The sequence below is a fragment of the Castor canadensis genome, chromosome 10 (genome assembly GCF_047511655.1).
Source record: "Castor canadensis chromosome 10, mCasCan1.hap1v2, whole genome shotgun sequence".
Taxonomy (NCBI): Eukaryota; Metazoa; Chordata; class Mammalia; order Rodentia; family Castoridae; genus Castor; species Castor canadensis.
Window position 1 is genome coordinate 33,816,479 of NC_133395.1, and position 24,951 is coordinate 33,841,429.

The window sequence follows — 24,951 nt, forward strand, 5'->3', positions numbered from 1 at the left end:
AGTGCAAAATCTAGAACAAAGCAGGGCATTGTCTAGCCACTGTAACTGCAAGTTGTGGATTTTGTTTTATAGAGCAGACAGAGACACTTGGAGCAACTGTGATGAGCAGTGTATATCAAATGTCCACACAATTGTGTGGTCCAAAACTATGTCAATGTAATATTCAGATTTAAATACTTATAATTTTATAGAACCTGGACATTGTAGCACATGCTTGTAACCCTAACACTCAGGAGGCTGAGTCAGGAAGATTGTGAGTTTGAGGCCAGCCTGGATTGCATAGTGAGATCCTGTGTCAAACAAACCAACAAATGAAAAAAGGAAATAATGATATTCTTATTCCTTGCAGAAGGAAACCTTTATTAATATATAAAAATGCAACAAATATTAGGACACTTAACAAATTTGACTTAGTAAACAGTGTTTTCATAACAATGACTGCCTTTTTGGAAATAAAATGATAAAAAACAAAGAGACAGCAGATTGGCATCCAGATTTTATAAAAACTTTATAAGAAAAAAATAAAACTACTTAGTAGGAAATTATGCAAAATCATATTTTTAAAAAGTGTGCAGGTGTGGTGGTTCATGCCTGTAATCTCAGCTACTTAGGAGGTGATTTAAAGTTCAAGGCCAGTCCAGGTTAAAAAAAAACCAAACAAACTCAGTGTTGTCTGTCTTAAAGAATAAGGCAGATGCAGTAGTGCACTCCTGTGAGCTCAGCTATGCAGGCGGTATAGGTAGGAAGATCCTGGGCTGGATCCTGCCCACTAGCCTGGGCAAAAAGTGTGAGACCCTATGAGAAAAATAACTAAAGCCGAAAGGGCTAGAGGTGTGGCTTAAGTGGCACAGCACTTTGTAGGAAGCTCAGGAGCTCTGAGTTCAAACAGCAGTACTATCAAAACAATCACTCAAACAAACAAAAAAGCATCTCTCAGAAAAGGAAATTAAAAATACCAATAATGAAAATGAGAAGATATTAAACTTCATTGGATGTCAGAGAAATGAAGGTGAAAACGATAATATACTCATCAGATTAACAATTAGAGAAATTTTAGTGATGTTACACTGATGGAGTGTAAGTTGATAATAGCCATTTTTGGGGATCAGTTAATATAAAATCATTAATGCAAAATTGCACATACCCTGTTAACCAGAAGTTCCATGTTTTCATAAGAAAAACTCTTAAATGGGGGCAAAAGATGACATTTTCAAGGCTATCCTATTCGTAAATAATAGAAAATAGGGGAAAAAAAACCCCTAAAAGTTTATCAGTATTACCATTGATGTTTATGTAATGAGGCAACTAATGGGAATGAACTTGAAATGTATGTTAACATGGATCCTAAAATTGTATTAAGTGAAATATCTTCTTTTAGACTCAGAAAAGTTGCAGAGTTTCCAAATATCCTCTCCCCCACTGTAGTATCTTATACAGTACAGTACAATTATCAGAACAGGAAATTAATATTGGTAGCATACTATTATCTAAATGAAATTTGATCTTCACCTTTGTGTGTGTGTGTGTGTGTGTAGTACTAGGGTTTGAACTCAGGGCCTTCACCTTGAGCCACTCCACCAGCCCTTTTTTATGATGGGTTTTTTCAAGATAGAGTCTCGAAAACTATTTGCCTGGGGCTACCTTTGAACTGCGATCCTACTGATCTGTGCCTCCTGAATCCCTAGGATTACAAGTGTGAGCCAGGAGTGCCCAGCTGTTTTTCTTTTTTTAATGCCTTGCTTTTGTTCTTTCAGGATCTGGTCAGGTCCCACATTTCATAGTTGTTTTGCCCTGACCTCCCCCAGCCTGCATGCAGCCTTTCATCCATCTTTCCTCATCCTGTAAGGGTGTGAATCAATAGCAGTTCTCTGCTGCCTGTGAGCCTCGTCAGGAGACTTCCAGCAGATAAATGCTAGGATTATGAGTGGTACCCTACCATCAAAATGAATTTTAGTTTTCTATATGTGAACACAGAAGCTTTCACAGAACTTTGCTGAATGTTGTATAAGGAAAGTTAAGGCTGAGAAGTTTGCAGTGTTTCTTTTCTGTTCCAAACCCCAGAGTGGCTTAAAAAAAGGTACACTTATAGCAAGGCCACCACAGGCCAGCTCTGCATGCATTTTGGCACTCAAGAGGTGAATCACACTTCATTTTAAGCACTGTGTATTTTAAAGTAGTTCTCTCCCATACTGTCTGCAGTGATCTGGACAGTTCTTTAAAATTGTGGCTAAAATGTGAATAGATAGATGACTGCTTCAATTGTCTGTCACCTTGTATTTAGAAAATACAGTGAGAAAACTTTATGATATGCTTATTGATTGTGATATTGTTTATTTTTAAATTCTATGATACAGCTTAGCAAAACAAATTATAAGAGGGCATTTTCAGTTAATTACTTTGTCTTATTCTTTGTAAATAAAAATAATGAATACATGGAAAATGTTCAAATTCTGGCTTCATGTAATGTAATGTAGGTATTTCACTACTGCACAAGAAAAATAGTCTATAACAACACAAATGATTTTAAAATGCTAGTCCATCTGGAAGGTTTATAAATATCATGTATAGCCTACTATCCTCTTTTATCAAAGTATCATAACTATAGTACAAGTGATACTAAACCACGCAATGGGAATCTGTCCTTAGAAAGGCATGGTCACCTGGCCTTGCCGAGGCTCACACCTGTGCTTGCAGGCAGGCAGCTGGAGGCTCAGCCTAGGGTTTGGGTCCAGGGAGGTCTCTCTCTGTCCCCTGGCAGTCAGCGCGTTGTTGGCCCAGGCACCTCAGTTCTCTTCTTTATGGTCTCTCCAGCAGTCTGGCTCAGGCTTCCTCACACACTGGTCTCAGGTGCCCAGCAGCCCCAATGAAAGGGCAGTCCCAAAGCACAAGTGCTTCCCAAGCCTCTGTTCATGTGACATCTTCTAATGCTCCACTGAACAAAACACATCCCAAGGCCTCCCCCATATTCAAATAGTGGGGGAAAAAAAAAACAAACCTCCACCTTTTTGTTGTTTTGTTTTTTGGATGTTTGAGGAAGGGTCTCACTAGGTAGCCCAAGCTGGACTCAAACTCAGAATCTTCTTATCTCAGCCTTCTGGGTGTTTGGGATTACAGGTGTGCCCTATCATGCCCGGCTTGGACTCCATCTTTTAATGGGAATCACTGCCAAATAGTGAATTGTTTTTTCATTCTACCACATTACCTTCCTAAGTTTATCATTCCAAATTAATCATATAACTTTTATCTCCCAACAATATATTGTTTAGCTGTGCATATTTAAGAAACTTATAAATGGAACCATATTCTTTGTCTTCTCCAGTGATACTTGTTCTAACTTGCTTTCAGCATTGCTCATAAGAGTTAGTTGTGTTGGTGCATGTAGTTCTAGTTTTATTTTTACTGCTGTGCTATATTCTACTGTACAATATACCACAATTACTTAAGTATCCTCCCCCCAAAAAAGAAAAGAAAAAAAAATTATGGGCATTTGAATCATCGTGACTGGGAATTAAACTTTCCCTTTTAAAAGTTCCAAAAAATAGCAAATTTTTTCATGGAAAACTTTTGCCCAACACATACTATAAATAACGGGTAAGAATGTGAAAGATTTGCTGGTTGCCAGGCACACACCTGTAATCCCAGAACGGGGAGACTGAGGCAGGAGGATCTTGGGATTCACAGCAGCCTGGGCTGTACAGTGAGACCCTGTCTCAAAAAAAAAAAAAAAAAGAAAGAAAGAAAAGAATGTGGTGAAAGATTTGTAACTATCACACTATAATGAAGGAAACAATTTCTTGGTAAAATAGTGGCACTCGAAGTGCAATCAACACTAATACCACCCGTGAAGTTTTATTCCCATGGAACAAGAGTTCCAAGAGGAGAAAGACCCATTCTCACCTGTAGTCCTGCCTTTTGATATTTTTATTATTTTTCTTTTTCAAATGTCAAGTTGTAAGTTCAGAGATCTTGGCCACAGCTAGCATTAAGCTTTTATTTCTGTGGCAGGCCCTAGGATAATGTTAATTCACTTGCAAGTTTCTACAGTGGCTGTGTTCACTGGTATACTTAGTGGCACCTGGTTGTACCTGGTATCATCTGAAATCTCTTGTCAGTAATCCTAGGTCTGGGATCACTGCAGAGGCTGTTGAGTTTGGAGCTGTTTGTCATTAGTGTTTAATCATTTCAGTGCCGTGCTCCAGTGTTGTCCTGTTGTAGGCAGGAACAGGCTCCTGGAGAATATTGATGTTCAAAGCCTACTGGGGAAGAGGGACGTGCAGTGTCCAGTAGGCATTTGGATCTCTGTGTCCAGCCTGTCCTCACACTTTCCCTCATCCTTTTCTGTAGGTCTCTACCCGCCAAGAGCCAAGCTGGTGATACAGAGGCATCTCTCATCACTGACAGATAATGAACAAGCTGACATCTTTGAACGAGTTCAGGTAACATTATTTGTAGATCTCATAAGTGAAATATAAGAAATGAGAGTTGGATCCTGTCGTCATGCGTTCTTTTTACATTCTTCTATTTGAAGTTAAAGGTGTATGTCCTATGGGGTTATTTAGTAGAACTGGAAGCCATTGTTGCATTTGTTTATCTGCCAGGCCGATAAAGCTAAGTGAGAACACAATAAGAAGGGAGAGTTGATATTGTCATTTTGTGCTCTTCGTTTGTCTTTCCAACAGAAAATGAAGCCTATCAGTGACCAGGAGGAAAATGAACTTGTGATTTTACACCTGAGGCAGCTGTGTGAAACCAAGCAGAAGACGCACGTGCACATCGGGGAAGGGCCACCGGTGAGAGGACATTTTCCCCTTGACCTGTGCTTGTTTGGTTGGTTGTATATTTAGCTAAAACATCACAGTAAACATGAAAGGAGTTTCTTCCTTGGTGCTCTCATCTTCTTCAGGGCTGAGGCTCATCTGACTTGCCCCCAGTACCTTAGGAATTTTATAGAAGTTTTGGCAGGCACTAGCATATTGACAAAAAATAATTATAGTTTTAAAATGTAAAAGAATTTGTGGATTTCGGTAAAAATAAAAAAGAGCAGGCATCTATGCTCATGATGTAGAATCAGTATATATTTTTAGTTATACTCATCCATTATTTTTTGAAATTTATGTGAGCATTTTACTCACTTAGACAGCCTGGGTGGTGACAACAGGGGCAGAAGCAGCAGGGGCATCCTGTGAGGGGCTGCCCCTCTACAGACTAAAGGCTGGCCCTTCTGAGCTCGTGGTTCAGGACTTATTCCCAGCAGCGCAGAGACAAAACAAGAGCACTCCAGAGCAGCAAAGGGGATTCATCATATCTCACCTGTTAAGAACACTGGTTCCTGTTATGTCTTGTTTCACTACATTTTTTTATGTCAGTACCTTTTTTTTTTCTTTTTTCTGATGGGTCTTGCTAAGTAGCACAGTATAGCCTCAAACTTGCAATCCTCCTTCTTCAGCCTCTTGACTACTCTTGGCCTTCACCACCACTCTTGGCCTGCTATCTATCAGCAACTTTTGAATGATTAGATGGAGCCTTTGCTGGTGTGGGCCTTTATGGCCTCCTGCATGGACTGTACTGAAAACTCTAGTTTGGTCTTTCCGTCTCTGATTTCCTTGACTTTTAGGTGTTTTTGTACACTCCTTCAAGATTAATTTCCCTAAAACAAGACTTTCTTTCATAGGGATGCTTCTTTTCTCATACATTCAGTTCTGTATTCATCCTAGAACCTTGCACTAGGACCACTCAGGGTGTTCCCCTCGGCCTCACCTTCTCTTGTTGCCTTCCACTACTCCCTTCACTTTTAGCCATGACTCCATCCCTTAGTCCACCTGATGCCAACCACCAACCCCCAGTTCTAGGGGAGTCTTTGTCTCTTTTTTCTTGCTTGCTTGAATCCTGTGTATCCTTTCCTCCTTGACTACTGACAACTACAACCAATCTTCATGCTTCTGTTTTTGATGTTTGTGTTCTGTATTACTATTCTCTCCCTCAGCAAATGATGAAGCTTCTCTCTTGAAAATTTTTTAGGACTGAGAGCTATGTACTATACACAGTAGGCACTTACTTCAATGAGATAAAGTATATGGAGGTCCTCTTACAATGGACACCTCATAGATGCTCATGCAGTTTAGTGTTATTGGTGAATTCTCACTGATTGAAGTGATAAGTAACCTACTCACAACTGAAAATAGAATTATAACAGAGGCATTGTTGGAATGCAGTTTTGTTTGCAAGATGCTGTGCTCTCTGAAACTTATTTCCTCAGTAATTTGGATATAAAACATGCATCTTGGAAAGGGTTGGTGGCAGTTAACGAAAATAGCAGCAGAAAAGTTGACATCTGAAGTTTAATTTTTGTTAAATGAAGCAGAAATAAGTTAGTGGAAAGGAAAGGCATGAAGGAATGATCTTATTTCTTCTTTTTGATTACTTACAATATTAAACACTTCTTACACTCTTTGTGTTCACAGAGTGGAACTTAAATTATTACTTCTTAATAGAGCTAATGAAGAATTCTTGTTTTTTAAGCCTGTATTTAAAGCCTCATTTAACCTTGAGTATGTATCTCCAAATTCACGTTTATCTGTTTTTCTTTTTCTAGACTATTTCAAATAGTACAATCCCAGAAAATGCAACAAGCAGTGGAAGATTCAAACTTGACATTCTGAAAAATAAAGCAAAGAGATCCTTAACCAGCTCCCTGGAAAATATCTTCTCAAGGGTAAGATTAAGCTGAGGCTCTTTTAGTATACATGTCTATGCTTTCTGACTGTTTTGTTTCATTCTCAATAGACTCAATGAAGATTTCCTTGGGGGGAAAGAAAAACTGCTAAACTAACTTTAATTTTAGTTAACACTAAGGTAAGATCTCCCTGGGCTTGGTGGTACATGCCTGTAATCCCAACACTTAGGAGGCAGAGGTAGCAGAATGGTGAGTTTAAGCCTAGAAAAAGGTACATAGTGAGAGCCTATTTCGATAATAATAATGATAATGATAAAAAGATAATCTCTCAAAATAAATTTCTTTTCAAGACCTAGATTTATTCTAGTGCCTTTTATATCTGAAGTTGAATTATAGAGATTTACTAGTAGAGACATAGAAAGGGGAAAATAGAATATGCCCAATATTATAAGAGGTTTTTTTGTTAATTTCTGTCATAAATATTTGTTATTTCTCTCATAAAATAACCTCATAAAGGTTATAAAGGTGCCTGCCCTTCTTTTGCCCATTCTTAGGGGCTGATAGGAATGCCAAAAACAATATAAAGTAGCGGAGATTTTTGTATCTGATTTAGTAAATTTATATATTCCATTTAAAAATAAGCAAGGGATTTTCCATCCACTTCATTTTCTTCTTCCTGACAAGCTGTTGGGGTAATCAATCCAGTCTTAAAGCAGCAAGAAGGTGTTAGGCTGGGGCTCCTGGGGTAGCTCAGAGCAGAGCGTGGTGTGGCCCAGTGCAGGGTGGAAGCTCGCATGTGGTGCAGGCACTGTCAGCAGAGCAGGGGACCCAGGTTTGGGGAGTGGGAGCCTGAGTGGTTGGGGAGAGCATGCCTGCAGAGGGAGCACCAGTGCAGGGTGTCAGAGCCAGAGCAGACACAGAGAGGGCAAGCAAGTCCACCTGTGGGGGTAGTAGCTCTTGGGGTTGAAGGTACTGGAGCTAGAATGGGGTAAGGAGAGTCTACATGGTGGTCACACACAGGAGACTGTTCACATGCACTGATCAAATGTGTAAGTAAAGGATCGTGACATCCAGGGGGAAGGGAATTACAAATATGAAAAGGAGAGAAATTATAATGAACTCCGTGTTGTGAAATTTAACTTTGAGGTATTTGTGTGGGATTGGGGTGTGTGTGTGTGTGTGTGTGTGTGTGTGTGTGTGTGCACATATATCCCTAAGCTCTGTCCACTGAGAGAAGCTGGAGAAGCTTTTCCATACACACTAAATAAGCCTGGCTGGGTGACATCTATTACCTGGATTTTGGTTTCTATATGTCCTTCTGCACTAGGAGGATCCAGGACCCTTGGACTTTAGGGAAAGTTCAAGATGAGTCTGGAACATGTTGGTATTCTAGATAGCAAGTAAGTATTCAGAATATGATGGTAATGTAAAACAAATGAATGCAATGAACCTTTGATCCTGAATAGGATACAATGCTTATCCATCACAAAAGAGAAAATAACTTCGCCATGGAGAAGGCTGGCAGACCCACCTTAGTCAAATGAAAAATGAACATCACCAGCAAAGGGACAAACTGAGATCCTGAGCCCCTGCCATGAAGAGCACAGCTCTGCTTCTGTGGCCTGACCGCCACAGATGCAATTTCCGAATTTAATCGGGAGAAAGCCATCAACAAATCCAAACCAAGGATCAGCCTACAAAATAAAAATCCTTCCATCTTCAAAAGTGTCAAGGTCAAAAAGGTCAAGAGACTGAGGAATTGTTTAGACTGAAGAAGCCTAAAGAAATGTGAAAACTAAGTGAGATAGGAGATTCTGAATTAGATTATTTTTCTATATAACTTTTTATTGGGACAGCTGACACAGTTGGAATGAGATGTAAGGATTAAATAGTATCAATGTGTCAACATTAGTTTCTTGGTTTTAAACCTTGTGTTTAGTTACATGAGAAATGCATGCTAAAATATTTCAGGATGATGGAGTCTTAGATCCCTCATCCAAATTATTCACAAATATTTTTGGAAAAAAATTTGTATTGCACTGTTAACTTTTCTCTGCACTCGAAATTGTAAATGGAAAAAAGAAAACAAAATGATAATTGTAAACTTGTCACACACACTCTACAGAAACACACTTGAGGTTTTTGTTTGTTAGTTTGTTGTATGTGTGAATAAATGTCACAGACTATTGTGGGTCAGAGATATTGTCGTCATTGTGTCATAAATTGTGTCGTTTTCTGCAGAGCCTTGTGAATAGGCACTAAGTCTGGTGGTAGGTGTTCAAACACCTGAATAGTTTCAAAAGGTGGTCTTTATGACTTTCTCGTTGTTTGTTTGTTTCTTGGCCTTTCTGTTAAAATAGACCCAAAAACCCCACCCTCATTCTTTAGTTATGTCCTTTAGTGATGTCTAAATGCCTTTGAAGAGACAGATGGTGATATAGGTTCTTAGACATTAAGAGGGCCTCCAAAGTAACCATTTAACTCTTCTAGTATATGTTTTTAGGAATGTACTTAGGGCTATTTGACATAAGTAGCATCATGAGAACATATTTAATCTAATAATTGGGTGTGATTTGAATTTTGCCATGCTTGTCCAATAGGGCATTAAAGACCTATTGGTCTTAGTTTCATTTCTTTACTAGACCTCAAAATATTTTTGTAGATATTTCTCTTAATAATTGAGATTCTTTTAATTTTAACAGAAGTCCTGCAGCAAACATGGTTAGCTGTGAATGCAATTATTTGATCAGCATTAAACAGACTCTCAGAAAAGAACACCTAGAAGATTTGTCAGAAGTATGTTAGTGAACTGTCCAGAAAATTTTCATGACTTTTTCCTTCAAAATTCATAAACTAGCACCCCTCCCTCCTTCCTTTGTTTTTTTCCCCCTTTCTTTCTAAGTCCAAAAATGAACCAAAATCTATTCTTGAAAAAATTATCTAGAAATACTCCTGTATTTGTGGGTTTAAAACCAAATTTAAAATTTTATCTTTTGCTCTCAGACAAAAGATGAAAAGGAGATTTTTTTAATCTTAAGGCTAATATCTAGTCAGCAAATACCGTTATTGAGTCAAGAAGCCCCATACTGAGAATCAGATTGCTTTTCAGGGCAGCACGGCAAAGTGGTCTGTAGCCAGAATGCCTGGTTAGAACCCAGCTCTGTCTCTTATTATCAGAGTGCTGTGGTTTGTCCCTTCCAAAACTCACGTTGAAATTTAATTCCCATTATGAGAGATTAAGAAGTGGGACCAGGTGGGACCTGTAAGAGGTAATTAAGAACGCTCATGGATGAATGGATTAATCTATTCATGTGGTTAATAGATTGATTGGCTAATGAGTGGCTCTACTATAAAAGCTGGTTTGGTTAGGTCTCGCTTATCCCTTTTGTCTTGCTGTGAGCTGCTCTGCACCACCTCATGACTGCCAGCAAGAAGACCATTACCAGATGCAACCTCGTGCCTTGAGCCAATAGTGTGAGCCAAATAAACTCTTTTTTTTCTTTTTTTAAATAATCAATCTGTGGTATTTTGCTACTAACAATAGCAACGAGAGGAAGAAACAGGCTGACCAAGTTCCTTTTCCTTCAGTTTCCTCATCTGTGAGGTGAGGCCAATGGTTTAACTACTGCCTAAGGATATGGTGAGGTATAAGTGAGGAGTACTTAGAACACTGGCCACTGCCTGGCATACAGTTAGCATAATGTAGGCTATTATTGTTATGAAATGACTTTTGTACACAATTTTAACGCTGAGCTGTTATACAAACATATCCGAGAAGTGATTCTCTGAATTCTTAAATTCTGTGACATGCTAAGTAGCATTTGTTGTAATTCAAGATCATAGAAGTTATAGTTACAAGGTCTTAATTATTATTCTGTTTGTAGAGGAACCTTTTTTATTACAAAGGCTAAGAGTCATAGAGCTATAAATTAATGATGTGTATTGTGAAAGAAATCCATGTTTGGATATAAGTGGATATCTTCTCTCAAGTGTAGAGGATATTTTTTTAACCATTAAACTGAGAAAAGAGTGGATGGCGAGGTAAAGCACTGGCTGTAACTAACGTTCACTAGCTAGTTAAAAACTCATCTGGCCTCTCCATGTAACCCAGGCTGTACCCGGAGTCAACACAATCCTCAGGAAAGGTTCAGAGTCTAGGCCAGGATCCTCAGGAGAAACTGAGAATCAGACTTTTGAGGATGTTTTTATTAAGGAGTTTTTATCCTAATCTTTTGTAGTATATCTGAAGTGAATGAATGATCAATGACATTGATTCTTAAATCATGCCACTCATTTTTTCTGTTTTCTCTTTTATTGTGGTTAATATATACAGATGACAATATAAAAATTCTAACCATTTTAAAATGTGCATTTTCTTGGCAGTAACTGCATTCATACTGTTGTGCAACCCTCACCACTATTGTCTCTAAAATCTTTTTCATTTTCTCAAAGTGAAACTGTGCATACAGTTAACACTTGGCACCCTGTTCTTCACCTCCACCTCCCAGCAGCACCGTTCTACCTTTTAATATTCCTCATTATAAATAGAAACATATGTTTGTTTTTTGTAATTAGTTTATTTTGCTAAGCATAATATCTTCAGTTTCATCCATGTTGCAGTGTAAATCAAAATGTTATTCTTTTGAAGATTCAGTAATAGTCCATTGTATGTATATATCATATTTTATTTATTCATCGTCAGTTGACAGATGCTCCTACAATTTGGTTGTTGTTGTTATGACTATGGGGATACAAATACCCGAGTCCTTGCTTTCAATTCTTTTTGGTATAGACCCAGAAATGAAATTTGCTGAATTATTGGTAATTCTGTTTTTATTTTGAGAGTGAACCACTATGTTGCTATTCATAGTGGATGTGCCATTATTTTTTAATTCCCATCAGTAGTCCACAAAGTTTCCATTTTGTCCATATCATTGCCAAACTCTGGTAATTAAAAAAAAAATAGCAGCCATCCTAATGAGAATGTCTACTCTTAAAGAAAAAAACTTATTTCATAGAAAAAAGCATTTAAATATTTCTAATTTCCCATCCAGTCTCCTCAGTCTTGGTCATACCATGGCATCATTAATGAAGCTTTCTAAAACTATAGCTCCCTCATCTGGGAGCAGCCCAACACTCATTCAATCAGCGTATCTTAGGTTTGAGTGTGAGGCTGAGGAAACTGTGGTTTAGAAACTTCTCAGCCTTTTCTGGGGCAGTGGCACTTGGGTTTGAATTTAGGGCCCTGTGCTTGCACTCTTTCAACTGAGCCACACTCCTAGCCCTTTTTACTTTAGTTTATTTTTCAGATAGTGTCCCACTTTTCCCTGGGCTGGTCTCTGGCTGATATCCTCTTATGGCCACCTTCTGAGTAGCTGGGGTTACAGCCATATACCACCATGCCTGACTTGTTTTGTTATGAAGAGTCTTGCTAACTTTTTGCCTGGGCTGGCCTTGAACCTTTATCTTTCTATTTCTGCCTCCCAAGAGGCTGGGATTACAGGCTCAACCTACCATTCCTGGTCTTGGTATATAATCTTAAATTTGCAATCACTTTGTGATTGCCCATGCTAGAGGATATCCATTTGTTCTCAAAGTATGTTCACATATGAGTAGTGTTAGTATCATCCAGGAACTCATCAGGCATACAGAATCCTGACGCTCACCTCAAACTTGCGTATTCAAAAATTCTGGTGTCTCGTCCATTGATTGGTTTTATCAAGCCTTCCAGGTGACACTGACACAGGCTACAACTCTGGGGAAGAGTCATTCTTAAAGCACTGACATCGTAAACAGGGAGCCAGCGTCCACTAGCATCAACTGCTAGAATTGAATGCAGTGTTTAGTAAGAATCTTATTAGAAAGTTCTGTTAAATAGGTATTCAGGGGACTTCAAGACAAGACCTGGCCCTTGGCAGATTCTGTATGTATGAACCTGGACAGCTTACTTACCTTTCCTAAGTCTTTTCTCCATTTGTCAGATGTGCACAGTAATTATTGATTTGCCTCACATCAGTGTAAGAATTAAATGTTAGTATGTTGGGAAAATACACTGTAGATCTGACGTGGTCTATTCAGTGGTAAGCTGGAAACTGCTGTCATTTACAAAGTACCAAGAGGATATTTAGAGTGCTGCTGTTTATCTCCATTTAGTGCTTTGGCGTCTGCATAGCACTTGCATGACCGACTTTGAAGTGTCTCTTCTGCATGCCATGAATTGCTGTGCCGACTTTCTTAGCAAGGACACAGCCAATCTATTTTGGGTGAGGTAGATAGTATAGCTTTTGCATCCCAAAATGATGCCAAGTGCCATAAATTTCATGACCTAACAAGGTCTTGCTGGCGCCATACGTAGAATGAACTTGTTAGGAAGGCTGGCAGCTCCCCTTGTATTAAAGGTTATATAACAAAAGGGGTTGTGTGCACTACAGCTTGTCATTTTTTTCTCTTCTGAGTTGTGCAGTAGAAAATTCACATTCCTGTCACTGAGTTTAGCTCATATTTGGTGCCATTTTTATCTGTCACCATATTTTGTTTAACAACTTTAGTTGTTTGTGAGATGGGGGTCCATTTTTAAAATGCTTAAGAAGCTTAGCTCATTAACACTAAAATGTGAGTCCAAGGGAAAGGACTGGACACATGAATTACCAAGTCAGTACAGTAAAACTGAAAAGCCTGCCTGTTCAAAGGTAAAGGAATCTTGTTGAAGTTTTCCAAAATGCTTATTAAGATAAAACATGAGTCATTTTGAAAATAGCCCTTCATTTTATGCTTTCTTCCGAGTAATATCCATTGTTTTCTTGTAGAAATGAGTGAATTGATAGTGGTAGAGTGTAATTTTAAAGTAAGCTTGTTTTCCATTGTGCAAACACACACACAGAGACATGAACAAAACACCCCAATGAGTAAACTATGTGGTTTAAATTCCCCTTCTAATAGTGGAAATGGTTTGGTACCCATCTGACTACTTTCTCTATTGTAGCCAAATTACCATTTGGCTATCAGGCACATTAGTATATATGTAGCAGTTAAAAATAGCAGAAAGCAACATGGTCTTCACTGTATTTTCCTTTTGGCACACATACTAGCCCAATAATTTCCTAGTCACATGTACACTTTATTATCAGAAGTATGTTAGTTACAGCATAGAGCTGAAGAACTGAGGAAACCTTGGTGAGGTTCTAGGATACTTGTGAAAGGCCACCTAAGCAGTGTGGGCTGATGAGTTTTATTTGTAATTCTGCCTCCTATAAAGCTCTGTCTTAGGAAGGCAGTGTGGAGGAGTTCTGGCTTTAAATTGTGCTTCCTGTGTTCATATTGCTGCTGTGTAAACATGGGCACCCAAATCTGGCAGAATTTCACTCTCCTTGTCTGTGATACTGAGCTGTCACTATTCCTGCCTCACAGAATTGTGACCATTAAGTGAAATATCATAGTGTGAAGTGCTTAACACAATATAGGGCCCATAAGAAGGACTCAGAAATGTGTATTAGGATGAATTAGTGATACAAGGTGGTTTCATTGTGATAGTTCCATTCATGCTTATACCCCAATCAAATTGGCCCCCACTGTCCCTTCCCCTTTCTTAAAACAAGCAGCTATAAATTTTAATGTTGATGTAGGACTTGTTATATTGAGAGCATCTGGGGATAGAAACTTATATTATTAATACAGTATATGTGGATAAGAATAAGTGCTTTTTCTATGAAACAAGTTAGGAAACCATCAATATAAAAGAGCTGAGAAGAAGAAAAAACTCTTAAAACTTTCTGGTAGTACACATAAAAAGAAAAATTCAATGGAAGGCTAGGGAATTAGAGCTGAAAAAAACTTTCAGAAAACAGATCAAAATGAGAGAGCAATAGAAAATAAAAGATGAGTCAGGAAATCCAAAAACCAAATGGCAGGAGTTCTGAAAAGAGGCAATGCATTCAGAGAATTCTCAACAATATAATTTTAGAAATGTCTTAGAGCTAAAGAACATGGCTTTCCAGATTTAATGGGCTCAGAAAGTACACATTAGAGCAGCTGAATGAAAGTCATGCCAAGGCATGTTGTGAAATTTCAGAATGACCAAGAGTAAACTTAGATTCTGTTCCAAAAAGAAATAGCATTTCGTACACAGACTCTAGAGTGACAGTTGCAAGCATAATTATAGAATAATGACATTTACACATATGTAAATGAAGAGACATTTGCTCCCAGTCTTTCTTTTATCAGAAAGTACCTGGTGAATGTGCTCCCCCAAAATGAGGAAGTGACTTGAAAAGAGGAAGACATAGGATCAAAGAGACAGAAATCCCAACAAAGGAGAGGGTCAAAGAAAATTTCCAGGTTAATAGTGAGGAAAGTACTAGGAAGCTCTGTAGAGCAAGTTCAGACTGGAGCAGGAGGATAGAGATCTCCCAAATGAGTAGCTCAAAGATAAAGGAAAAAAAGAAAAAACAAAACAAAACTATAACTGTTGGATCATGTGATATTTGACCATATCATAATCTGTTAGAGAGTTTTGTAATAAATTTGTGGATGCTGAAGCAACCATTAAAAAAGAGAAACAAAATATGCAATATATGAGATGTAGTCATCATAAATATATAGCTCAGCTGCCAACACTGTTTACGAAGTCATAATAATCTAAGCACAAATAATTAATTGAAACTTTAACCATATTGAGGGAGGAAGGAAAGGGGGAAATTTGTGTGTGTTCCGGGGGGTGGTGTTAATGAAGTAAAAACACTAAAGTCTCATAGTCCAGAGTAGGAAACCAATAAGTAGTGCCTGAAATGGAAAGATTATGAAATGGTAGTGTGAGCTGAATGCCAGAAGCATCAGTATAAATCATGTTTAGATTTGCTTTTGGGGAGTAGGGTTCAAAGTGTGAGAGAAGGGAATGGTGACCACCACTTTTCATTATAAGCTTTGACAACACAATTTAACTTTTGAAACTCTGTGTAGGTATTACTTGATTATAAAATAAAATGAAGGGCCAGAGTTATGGCTCAAGTGGTAGAGTGCTAGAGTATGAGTCCATAAGTTCAAACCCCAGCACTTTCTCCCTGCCAACAAAAAATGAAACAAATTTGCATAAGCAAAAAAAAAAATAAGTAAATGAAATTTAATCAGACTTGTGATGGTCCTGCCTCTGTCTCTGAAGTACTGGAGTTACATTCTGTAGCCTATTCATTATTATCCTATAATCCTATATGTAGTATGGAGGCTGTATGTATTAACCCATTATCTTTGTAACTATTTTGGCTTCTTTTAATGTACCTTCTACATTTGTATTTATCTGTCTAAGGTGCAGAATCATTGGAGTTCTTACTGATTTCATGGATGAATAATATTTAACATTGTAACCAAATAACTTCAAAAAGCTTGATCTAAGTATTGTGTTATCTAACAATAGTTGACTTAGAAATTATGGAAACAGATTGGGAATAGCTCTAATTTGCCTTGCCACAATGGCTCTTACTACAGGTGACAAATTTGAGTGAATTTAAAAAGCATCGGTTTTTAATATTCATGTGGAGTGACAACCTCAAATTGTCATCTGTAGTTTTAAAGTAAAAATGCAAACTGAATAGAGTTCCTTTTATTCTCTTCACTCAGGGAGCTAACAGAATGAGAGGTCGGCTTGGAAGTGTGGACAGCTTCGAAAGGTCTAACAGTCTTGCTTCAGAGAAGGTATCTAATGAGAGCTTCCTTTTCACTGCTAATTGTCACTTAACAAAAACCATCACTGACATGATAATAGGCATGCCTTAATGTTTTATAATGAGATCTTTTGACTTTTAAAAAATAAATATTTGAGGCTTTATTATTTTAAATGAGAAGTCTTCTGGGTATCAATGTGTCTTCTTTCAGCTAAACTTTGTCCTGTGGGACAGAAGACTTCCCTTACAGGCTAACCTTGGTCTATCAGGCTAGTTACTCTTTGTAGATAGCACGTTTTGGAGGACAGTATGTGAGCAAATCTTGATCTGAAGCCATAAAAAAGGAGCCATGTAATTTCTGTACTTGTACAGTGATTTTTGTTGTTCTTTTTCCATTTTAGATTGTCTTCCTTACTTTTTAAAATCATTTCAACTGTAACATTCATCTCTTTATCTCGTAGACAACTCTCAGTAGGTTTGGTTTCCTGTTTCCTGTATTGTGCAACATGTAACCTGGGGGCATATGCAACTTTTTTATTTTAAATGGAAAATATTAAAATATTTTCATTAAACTTCTGTTGATGCAGTTGGGGACTTAGGTAGCTATGAGTCTTTTCCCTAAGCCATGTTTATCAAGCTAAACCTTTTTATAGTGATGCCTGTTCGGGAAAGAATAAACAGCATACCTGACTGAGTTGAAAGATTTATGATGTCTTTTCATGCAATGGGAGATGCATTCCAGGATAGCTCACTTTTCATTCATTTCCTGTTTTTCATGTCTTTTAAAAGAACTTTACCTCAGGGATCAGTTGTTGGGAGAAACATCCAAAGTGGAGGAAGATACTTCACAGGTCTTATTTTATTTTCCTAAAGGCTTTGCCATGAGACTGGACGCTCAGGCATTGTGATGTTGTTTTGATAGTACAGGAAACATGCAGCCAATATGTCACGGAAATGAGGAGATATGTAAACACAGACTCCATCCGCTTTTGGTCATGGTCTCTTTTCATCTCTGTGGCGACAGTGAGAAAAGCAGAGTAGCTGGAGCATTTTGCTACAGAGGGTCGGGAAAGAATACCTTTTCTTATCATCCCTTTCACTTTCTAGCCTATCATTACGGATGCTCTCTTCCAGCTGCTTATCAGAAAACATGGGTTGTGTTGAAACTGATTAACCTTGCACATGGATTGAGTAAAAGGAAAAAAAAAAGGCAAACCAGTTTTGTCATAACTCAGGAGTTTCTTTTGAGCCCTGGGCAGGTCTGCTCTGACCCTTATAGGAAAGAAAGACCTCCCTTGTGCTTGCATTCCAGGACTACTCACCAGGGGACTCTCCTCCAGGGACACCGCCAGCCTCCCCCTTGTCCTCAGCTTGGCAAGCATTCCCAGAGGAAGATTCTGACTCCCCGCAGTTTCGAAGACGGGCACACACATTCAGCCACCCACCTTCCAGTACAAGGAGAAAGCTGAACTTGCAGGATGGAAGGGCTCACGGGATGCGCTCCCCTCTGCTGAGGCAAAGCTCCACCGAACAGTGCAGGTAAGTCCAATTCTCCCTGCCCAGAATGGGAAATCCCATTGTCATGCACCCTGTTTGGGTCACTCAAGTCAAGGTGGATTATGACTTCATGCTGTAGCCAGCTTTCAGTTTTTAGAAAGACCATACAAATAAGTGGATGTATTTATCTCAGTGACTAAGGTGGATCAAGGTAAAGGCACAGCCAAGAGAGAAGAGTTAATGCATTTTGGATGGAAACTTTTTTTCCCCAGAAAAATAAGGAAAACAAGGCATTGTGCAGTTGTTTTGTGTGAAAACTTAACTGACAGCACATCCTGCTCAGTGTCTTCCTAATGATGGCTCTAGATGCAAAGTTGGCACTTCTGGAAAGAGTGACACAGTGGTCTACAAAATAATGCCAGGGTTAAAAGAATCATCTCAGTTACTTTCATGCATGATATAATATTTGACTGTATTTTATTATATAATAAAGTTAAGCATAAAAATTACTACAAATTTTATCTAAAATAAAATGTCTATGAAGAAGTCTACCTATATCATGATTATATGCAGTGTGCATTAGAAATTATCTTGCATGGCCATTTGAAAAGTAATTTAACAATTGTTAGAGATTTGATAAGAAATAGTATGGGGAGTAAACCTGAAAATGTAGAGTGACTACACTTCTTACTGTGCAACACAGATCAAGATGTATCTCTTAGAACTTTCTAAGGTCTATGTTACCATGAGCTTGAACTATGAGCTGATGTAGAAAACAGGGTAGACAAGATAAGATGCTAGTTGGAGCAGTAAGTAAAAACAAAACTTCAAGTAAAATCTTGAGTAAAAAGGCTAATTTTTATATCAAGTGTTGTCACATTTACTAGCATGTTTTTAAGGATACAGGTTTGTTCTTATTTTCTAAATGATTTGAAATTTAAAAATATACTTCTGATAGTAAATCAACAGAATTCATTACCTTCAGATTTTCTCTCTGTGTGAGATTAAGTGTTCAAATGCATACAAAGACTTTTTATAATTCATTTATATTTACTGAAGACAATCTCTTTCCCCAGGAAAAATTATTTTCAAGAACTAAAAACATTAATTATTTTAGACTCTAAGTGATAGCTCTATTTTTCCCCTATGTTTTCCGGAATTTATGTAATTTCTATCTATCCATGTATAAAGTTGCTATCATTATTAAATCTTGCTACATAAAGAATCTTCTAAACAAAAAAGAGCGGTGTGGGAGATTTGGGGCTTTGGATTAAACCACAGCACAGTCCCATAGGCTTTAGGAAAGAAGACAGATGTCAGTATTTGCTAAGCCAGAGGTATTATGATGATTTCTAATAACCAAACATGTTGTTGTTAAGTATTTAAAATGGTTTGTGTCTTTAAAATAGCTTAAGTCTTTGAACTACTCGTAATCAATTTTTCCTTCTGGAACTCATTTTCCTGTAATTATTTGTGCCTTCCTACTTTTTTTTTCTCTTGAAGTGTCTTTTGCCATGTAAAAACAAATATTTTTTGTCTTAAGATTGTTAAGAATTTTTGAGACATAAATACAGATGGATAGAGATCCTGCATAGATGAGGAATTCAATTTGTAAAAGGGAAAACTCAGCATAGTCACAGAACTAGACAACTGCATGCTCCCTTTTTAAAATTCTGTGTGAGATTCCACCCCGAGACTTTGAAGGAAAGGGTAAAGTAATAGCAAGAACCTGTGTATATGCTTTTTCATAGTGAATGAAGGTTTTGCTGAAATATAAATTAAGACAAATTTGCTGTGTTTTCTGTACTTAGCATTCTTCCATCAGTCCGACGTATGCACAAGGAGAGTAATTCTTCTTCCAGCCTTCCAAGTCTTCACACTTCCTTCTCTGCCCCCTCCTTCACTGCCCCCTCTTTCCTGAAAAGCTTTTACCAGAATTCAGGTAGACTGTCCCCACAGTATGAAAATGAAGTCAGGTGAGAGCAGTGTGCTGTCTGCAAAGCTAAATTCTCTCCAGCGATTCACTGATATATTACTAAAAAGTGGCCGATTAGTTTTGAAGTGACATTGATACATCTTTCTGTGTGCTTGTGCTAATCTGTCTCTAATACTTTGGTTTCCACTCTAACTCACTTCATTAAGAAAACTTTTTAAATTAGTGATTTGATGGCTTTTTGATGGCGTGATTATATTTTTGAATTGTAGTTTTTGGTTTGGTATTATTTGTGTGTTTATTTGCTTTGGGCCCAGAATCTAAACTTTGTACTGTTTGGCACGAAACCTGATGCTAATATATACCAAGCAAACCTTCCCTGCCTTTTTTAAAAAAATGAGCCTCTCTGGGCATATTTCACGGAATCCAAAAGCCACTGATTAAAATGGCTGAACTAAAGAGTTGGTGCGATATATCTTTATTTTATTATTTTTAATTTTTATTTTTTTGGTGGTAATGGTATTTGAACTCACATTTTCTAGGCAGGCATTCTACCACTTGAGCCACACCTCCAGCAATGTATCTTTTTTAAGTACATAAAGTATTTCTCAGGCATTTCTTTGTTTTGTTTTGTTTTTAACTACAGACTTACTTTTCTGAGTTTCCATGTACATCAAGTAACAGGTACAGGGTTATCCTAGAGCGATTCTAGGATGGCATGAGGCGTCTCTTGAATCTTGTAACTTTTCTATTTTGTTTTTGTCCCTGATATAGAAAATGTGTATAATGCTCTATGCTTGCTTTACACAAAATGAGATACAGTGATTTTTAGAGAATTGCCTCTTTTCAATTTGAAGTTATGTATGGATCGTACAAATTCTTGGTGTTAGCAACCTCTGGGAAGTGGTGAGCTAAGTTAGGACCTTTTTGTTTGTTTGTTTGTTTATTTTTTCCCACCCAGTTTGGTCCCTTTTAAAAGGGTTATTGTTGGCTTAGAAACCTGTAAGATTCCTTCCTGTTTTTGTGTGTAGCTTGTTTGTTCATTTTTTATTGCCTTATAATATTCCATTTAATATAGCATAGTTTACGTACTGTCTTGCTGATGGATATTTGGGTTGTTGCTAGTTGTTTGATCATTAGCAATTCTTTTAGTCAGGGAGAGGAATACATGCTATCAGCCAATCTGTGTGCCACTAAGACCTTCTTGTTTTGGGCTTACATTCTTCTTAAGTTAGGAAATTCTAAAAGTTAACATATGACTAGATAGCCCTCATTAATTAGTTAAATTAGATTAATCTGAGTTATTTCTGAGTATCTTTTGTTCAGTGTGCCAGTTTTTTCATTCCAAGAAAGATAATTTGGATTAATACATTATGAATCTGAACTTTCCTCTGAATTAGTACAAGTCATATTTGATAACACTGAATTTGTTTTCTGGTATAGAGAATAGATGAAGAATTTATTGTAAAGAGGTTTTAGGAACAACCTTATAGAGAAGTTTTCAAGGAAGTTAACCACAAAAATGATATAATATTTGGAACATACAGTGAATTTAGAGAACCAAGAATGTGGAATGTACATACATAAAAGTGTCAGTTTGCCTTATTTCTGTAATATTGCCTCCTGATCAGAACACAACACTTCCAGTCAACCTAGTGGCAGTTTCTTATTGTTATGTTAGTTCAAGTGATTATAAAGAGAATCCTAAATTCTTTCCTTCAACAGAACCAAGCCTGGAAAGCGATGGTAGAAATAGCCATAAGGAAGGCCAAAGGTTGGCTGTGAATAGGTTGGAAAGTACAGAAGCCAGGACTTCTCCTGTTAGGGTTGTTTGTGTTGCAGGGATTGCCCTGCTCAGTTGAACGTGTCATTCTTGCCAACAATCACTGTCCCCATAGCTCTGGAGACTTCATTCTAGCATAGTGAAGTCAGAGAGCAAGTATGCATTAATTTGGGGTTGAAAGTTGATTCTTTTGGTAGCTGTGTTATTTGAAGTATTAATTTACACATGCAGAGAACTTTTTAATTGTCAATGTCACCAAAAATCATTCTCATTGCATTTACATCTTGTCTTGGATGCGAGAAATTCTAAAAGTCCGAGTGTTTTTTGTACACTCTTAGCTTGACACCATAGAATCATTAGGCCAAAGCATACTTTGAAAAAATCATTTTCATTTAAAAACACCACAGTCCTAAGCATTACAGCTAAGTGGGTCATCACAGAATGCACCACAATGTCACCGTCATCCAGGTGATAGTTGGAAGGCTGCCAGCTCCCTGCAGCAACTCTTTATCTTCCCACCCCACCACGACCACACTGACCTCCCAGAACACAGGTTAGTGTCACCTGGGTTTGAACTGTATGTAAATGGAATAATACAGCATCTATTCTTTTACATCTGGCTTCTTTCACTGGCAGTACTTTGTGAGGTTCATTCTTGATTTCATGTGCTCTTTAGTTCATCCACTTTTATTTCTGCATTGTATTTCACTCAATATATCACAGTTTATCCATGCTTTTGTGAATGGATATGTGGTTGTTTATAGGTTTTTGGTTTTGAAAAGAGTGCTGCCTTTAAAATTTTTTTTTCCTTATATTATTGTTATACTTGGGGTATATTGTGACATTTAAAAATTGCTTACAATATGTCTTAGTTAAATTAATCCTGTATGCATAGTTATGCAGACATATGCATTATTGATGAATAGCTACAAAGTAGTAAAATTACTGGACAAATCACACTCTTAGGCTTACTTTAACTTGTAAGTCACTTAGTTACTAGTTGAAATCTTGGAGAGAGAAGTTTTTTCTTTGTATTTTGAAGTAATTTCAAATTTACAGAAATGTTAAAAACATATTACAGAGGTTTCCTTTTAATCCCTTTTCTAGATTAATGTTTAACGTCTTGCTACACTGGGTGTGCGTTGTCATTGTCCATTTACATAACAATCTCTGTGTGCAGAGCTGCATTTGTATGTATACTTCTTCATTCTAAGTCATTAGTTTGCATGTGTCATGTCCTTAATTCTTAATACTTTGGGGTATATTTCCTGAGAACAAAGATATTAAAGAGCATGGTTTTAATCCTGTGGTTTCTGAACTCTATATCCCTCATAATAACATTTACTCAGAGAGAAGATCACGAACTGTGGTATCTGAAACTATTCAGAATAATGGGGGGCGGGGCTGCATAATACTACCAATTACAATATTCTTGCCATTTGACTACTTGCTATCCTATTAATTACATAAAATGTCTAAATATGCAGGCAAGTGAGGAATAAGATAAGGTAGCATATAGACTAACGATACCATTATTAGTTAGAAATTTTAAAATCAAATTAAACTTTCTTCTATAAGACCACTGTCCTGAATTATTAAAACCATGTTAGGTTACTGTTTTTAAGAGAAATCAGACCGAGAAAATACTCGTTGATTAGTAGGTTCATTTGCACAGAATTGAAATGATAAAGGAAAAAAATAAGTATATTTTTGTTTTATCTTAAAATTAATTTTTAAAAACTTAACATTGTTTCATTGTTTAATGGTTAAACTATAATTGTGTATGATGATACCATGTTTCTAACATCCATTTATCAAATAAATATATCCTTTCCCTCAACAGGTATGTTCATTACTCCTTTCAACTTATATTTTAAAAATTATTTATATTGAAGTACATTGATCAAAGTAAATGATATTTTCAAAAACTGATTATTGTTGAAGTAACCTCGTTGATGACTTAAGGCATGCTTCTTTATTCTAAGCCCTGATTTGGGATGTACTTCTCTCTGCGTGCTAATGACATTCTTTGTTTTCCTGTTGTATTAGACAGGACACTGCTTCGGAATCAAGGTGATCAGAAATTTAAATATTTTCACTTAAAAATTCTGATTCTTCCACTGAATATCACTGATAGTTTAAGAAGCAGTTTTGATTATCTTCTGAATGCATGTTGTCATTCTGGGTGCCTAATGGGAAATGTGCCCTTTGGTGTAATCAAAGATCATGAATAAAACTATAAAATGTTCATTGCAAACAGAAATCCTGTTTCTACTCTATTCCATCTTGGAATTCCTTTAGAGCTGTGCTGTGGCCTCCAATCATAGCCTAATTTGAATGCAAAATTAATAAATGTGAATTTGCTAGTTGGGAAATACATACATAACTATGGGGACTGTCTTCCAGTTCCTGAAGAGATACCGGAATGAGCATCCTAGAAGAAACATAACCCAGTAGATAGACTTTGGTTTTCCTGCTGAAGACTGTTGATCTGTTTCAGTTCATCTCAGTTCCTGTCACATTGGTCACTTTGAGATACCGTCAAAGCCTTGTAGGTATCTCACTGGTCTGGACACAGAAAAACACCTAGTTCCTTATTATGGATGTCTCACCACATCTTGGTGAATCTCTTCCTCGTGACCTCACGTGCTTTCTTTGGAAAGCAGCCAGAATCCCTGCTGACCAGTGTAACTGCAAACATCTGCTCTTTGCTTTGTTCCACTTTCTCTGCATTGCTGTGTCATGAGCCCCAGGAGAAGCACAAGTGCCCAGCCTCTCTCCGGGGTCACCAACATTTCCATTTTTTTTGTAGCTGCTGTGAAAGCATAGTATCATAGACAGCATTAGAATGAGCTGCACAGGAAGAGAAGAAGCCTCAGAAAATTATTTTGGCCACATGGCTAAGATTAAGTGACTTTTTTGACATTTGTAATTGACCTACATGTATCTTCTGTGTGTGTGTGTGTGTGTGTGTGTGTGTGTGTGTCTATATGTATGTCTGACCATTTAAAGAATACTTCCTATCTAATTTGAGAAGTCTAATAGAATGTTTGTTTGGCCTCATGTCGTTTTAGGATCTACAATAGAATTAGGTCTGTTTATTACTTTAGAGAACGTATCCTACAGTGTCCTTATTTTACACATGGCTAGGTTGAGCCCCACAGAGGTTTACACTTTCCTGGATATCATTTTCTTTATTTAATATTATAAGGAAGTGAAAAAACATACAGGCTACCTAGAGATACTTTGAATTCTGACATACAAAGCATTTTTTAAAGATCTGCATTCAGTTAGTAGAGTTTAGGAAATAAAACTCTGTTTTCCTCATTCTTTTCCCTACACTTTGTTCCATTGACTAATGTGTCACTTTGACTCACAGCTCAACTACTCTGTGTTGATTTCCACTGGAATG

The 24,951-nt window shown here is 37.4% G+C and overlaps 1 protein-coding gene across 6 annotated transcripts in view; it reads left to right on the top strand.

The window, feature by feature from the left end:
• Positions 1 to 24,951, top strand: part of Tbc1d4 (TBC1 domain family member 4) — a 178,192-nt gene that overhangs the window by 122,868 nt on the left and 30,373 nt on the right. For 4 of the 6 annotated variants that reach the window (XM_074043225.1, XM_020183844.2, XM_074043226.1 and 1 more), the window contains 6 exons: positions 4,345 to 4,436; positions 4,680 to 4,790; positions 6,593 to 6,712; positions 16,283 to 16,357; positions 17,639 to 17,865; positions 19,635 to 19,799. In XM_074043225.1, the coding sequence (XP_073899326.1) occupies positions 4,345 to 4,436; positions 4,680 to 4,790; positions 6,593 to 6,712; positions 16,283 to 16,357; positions 17,639 to 17,865; positions 19,635 to 19,799 (790 nt within the window). Of the gene's footprint in view, positions 1 to 4,344; positions 4,437 to 4,679; positions 4,791 to 6,592; positions 6,713 to 16,282; positions 16,358 to 17,638; positions 17,866 to 19,634; positions 19,800 to 23,588; positions 23,613 to 24,951 lie in introns of all 6 variants that reach the window. The other 2 variants (XM_074043223.1, XM_074043224.1) reach the window with 2 other exon arrangements.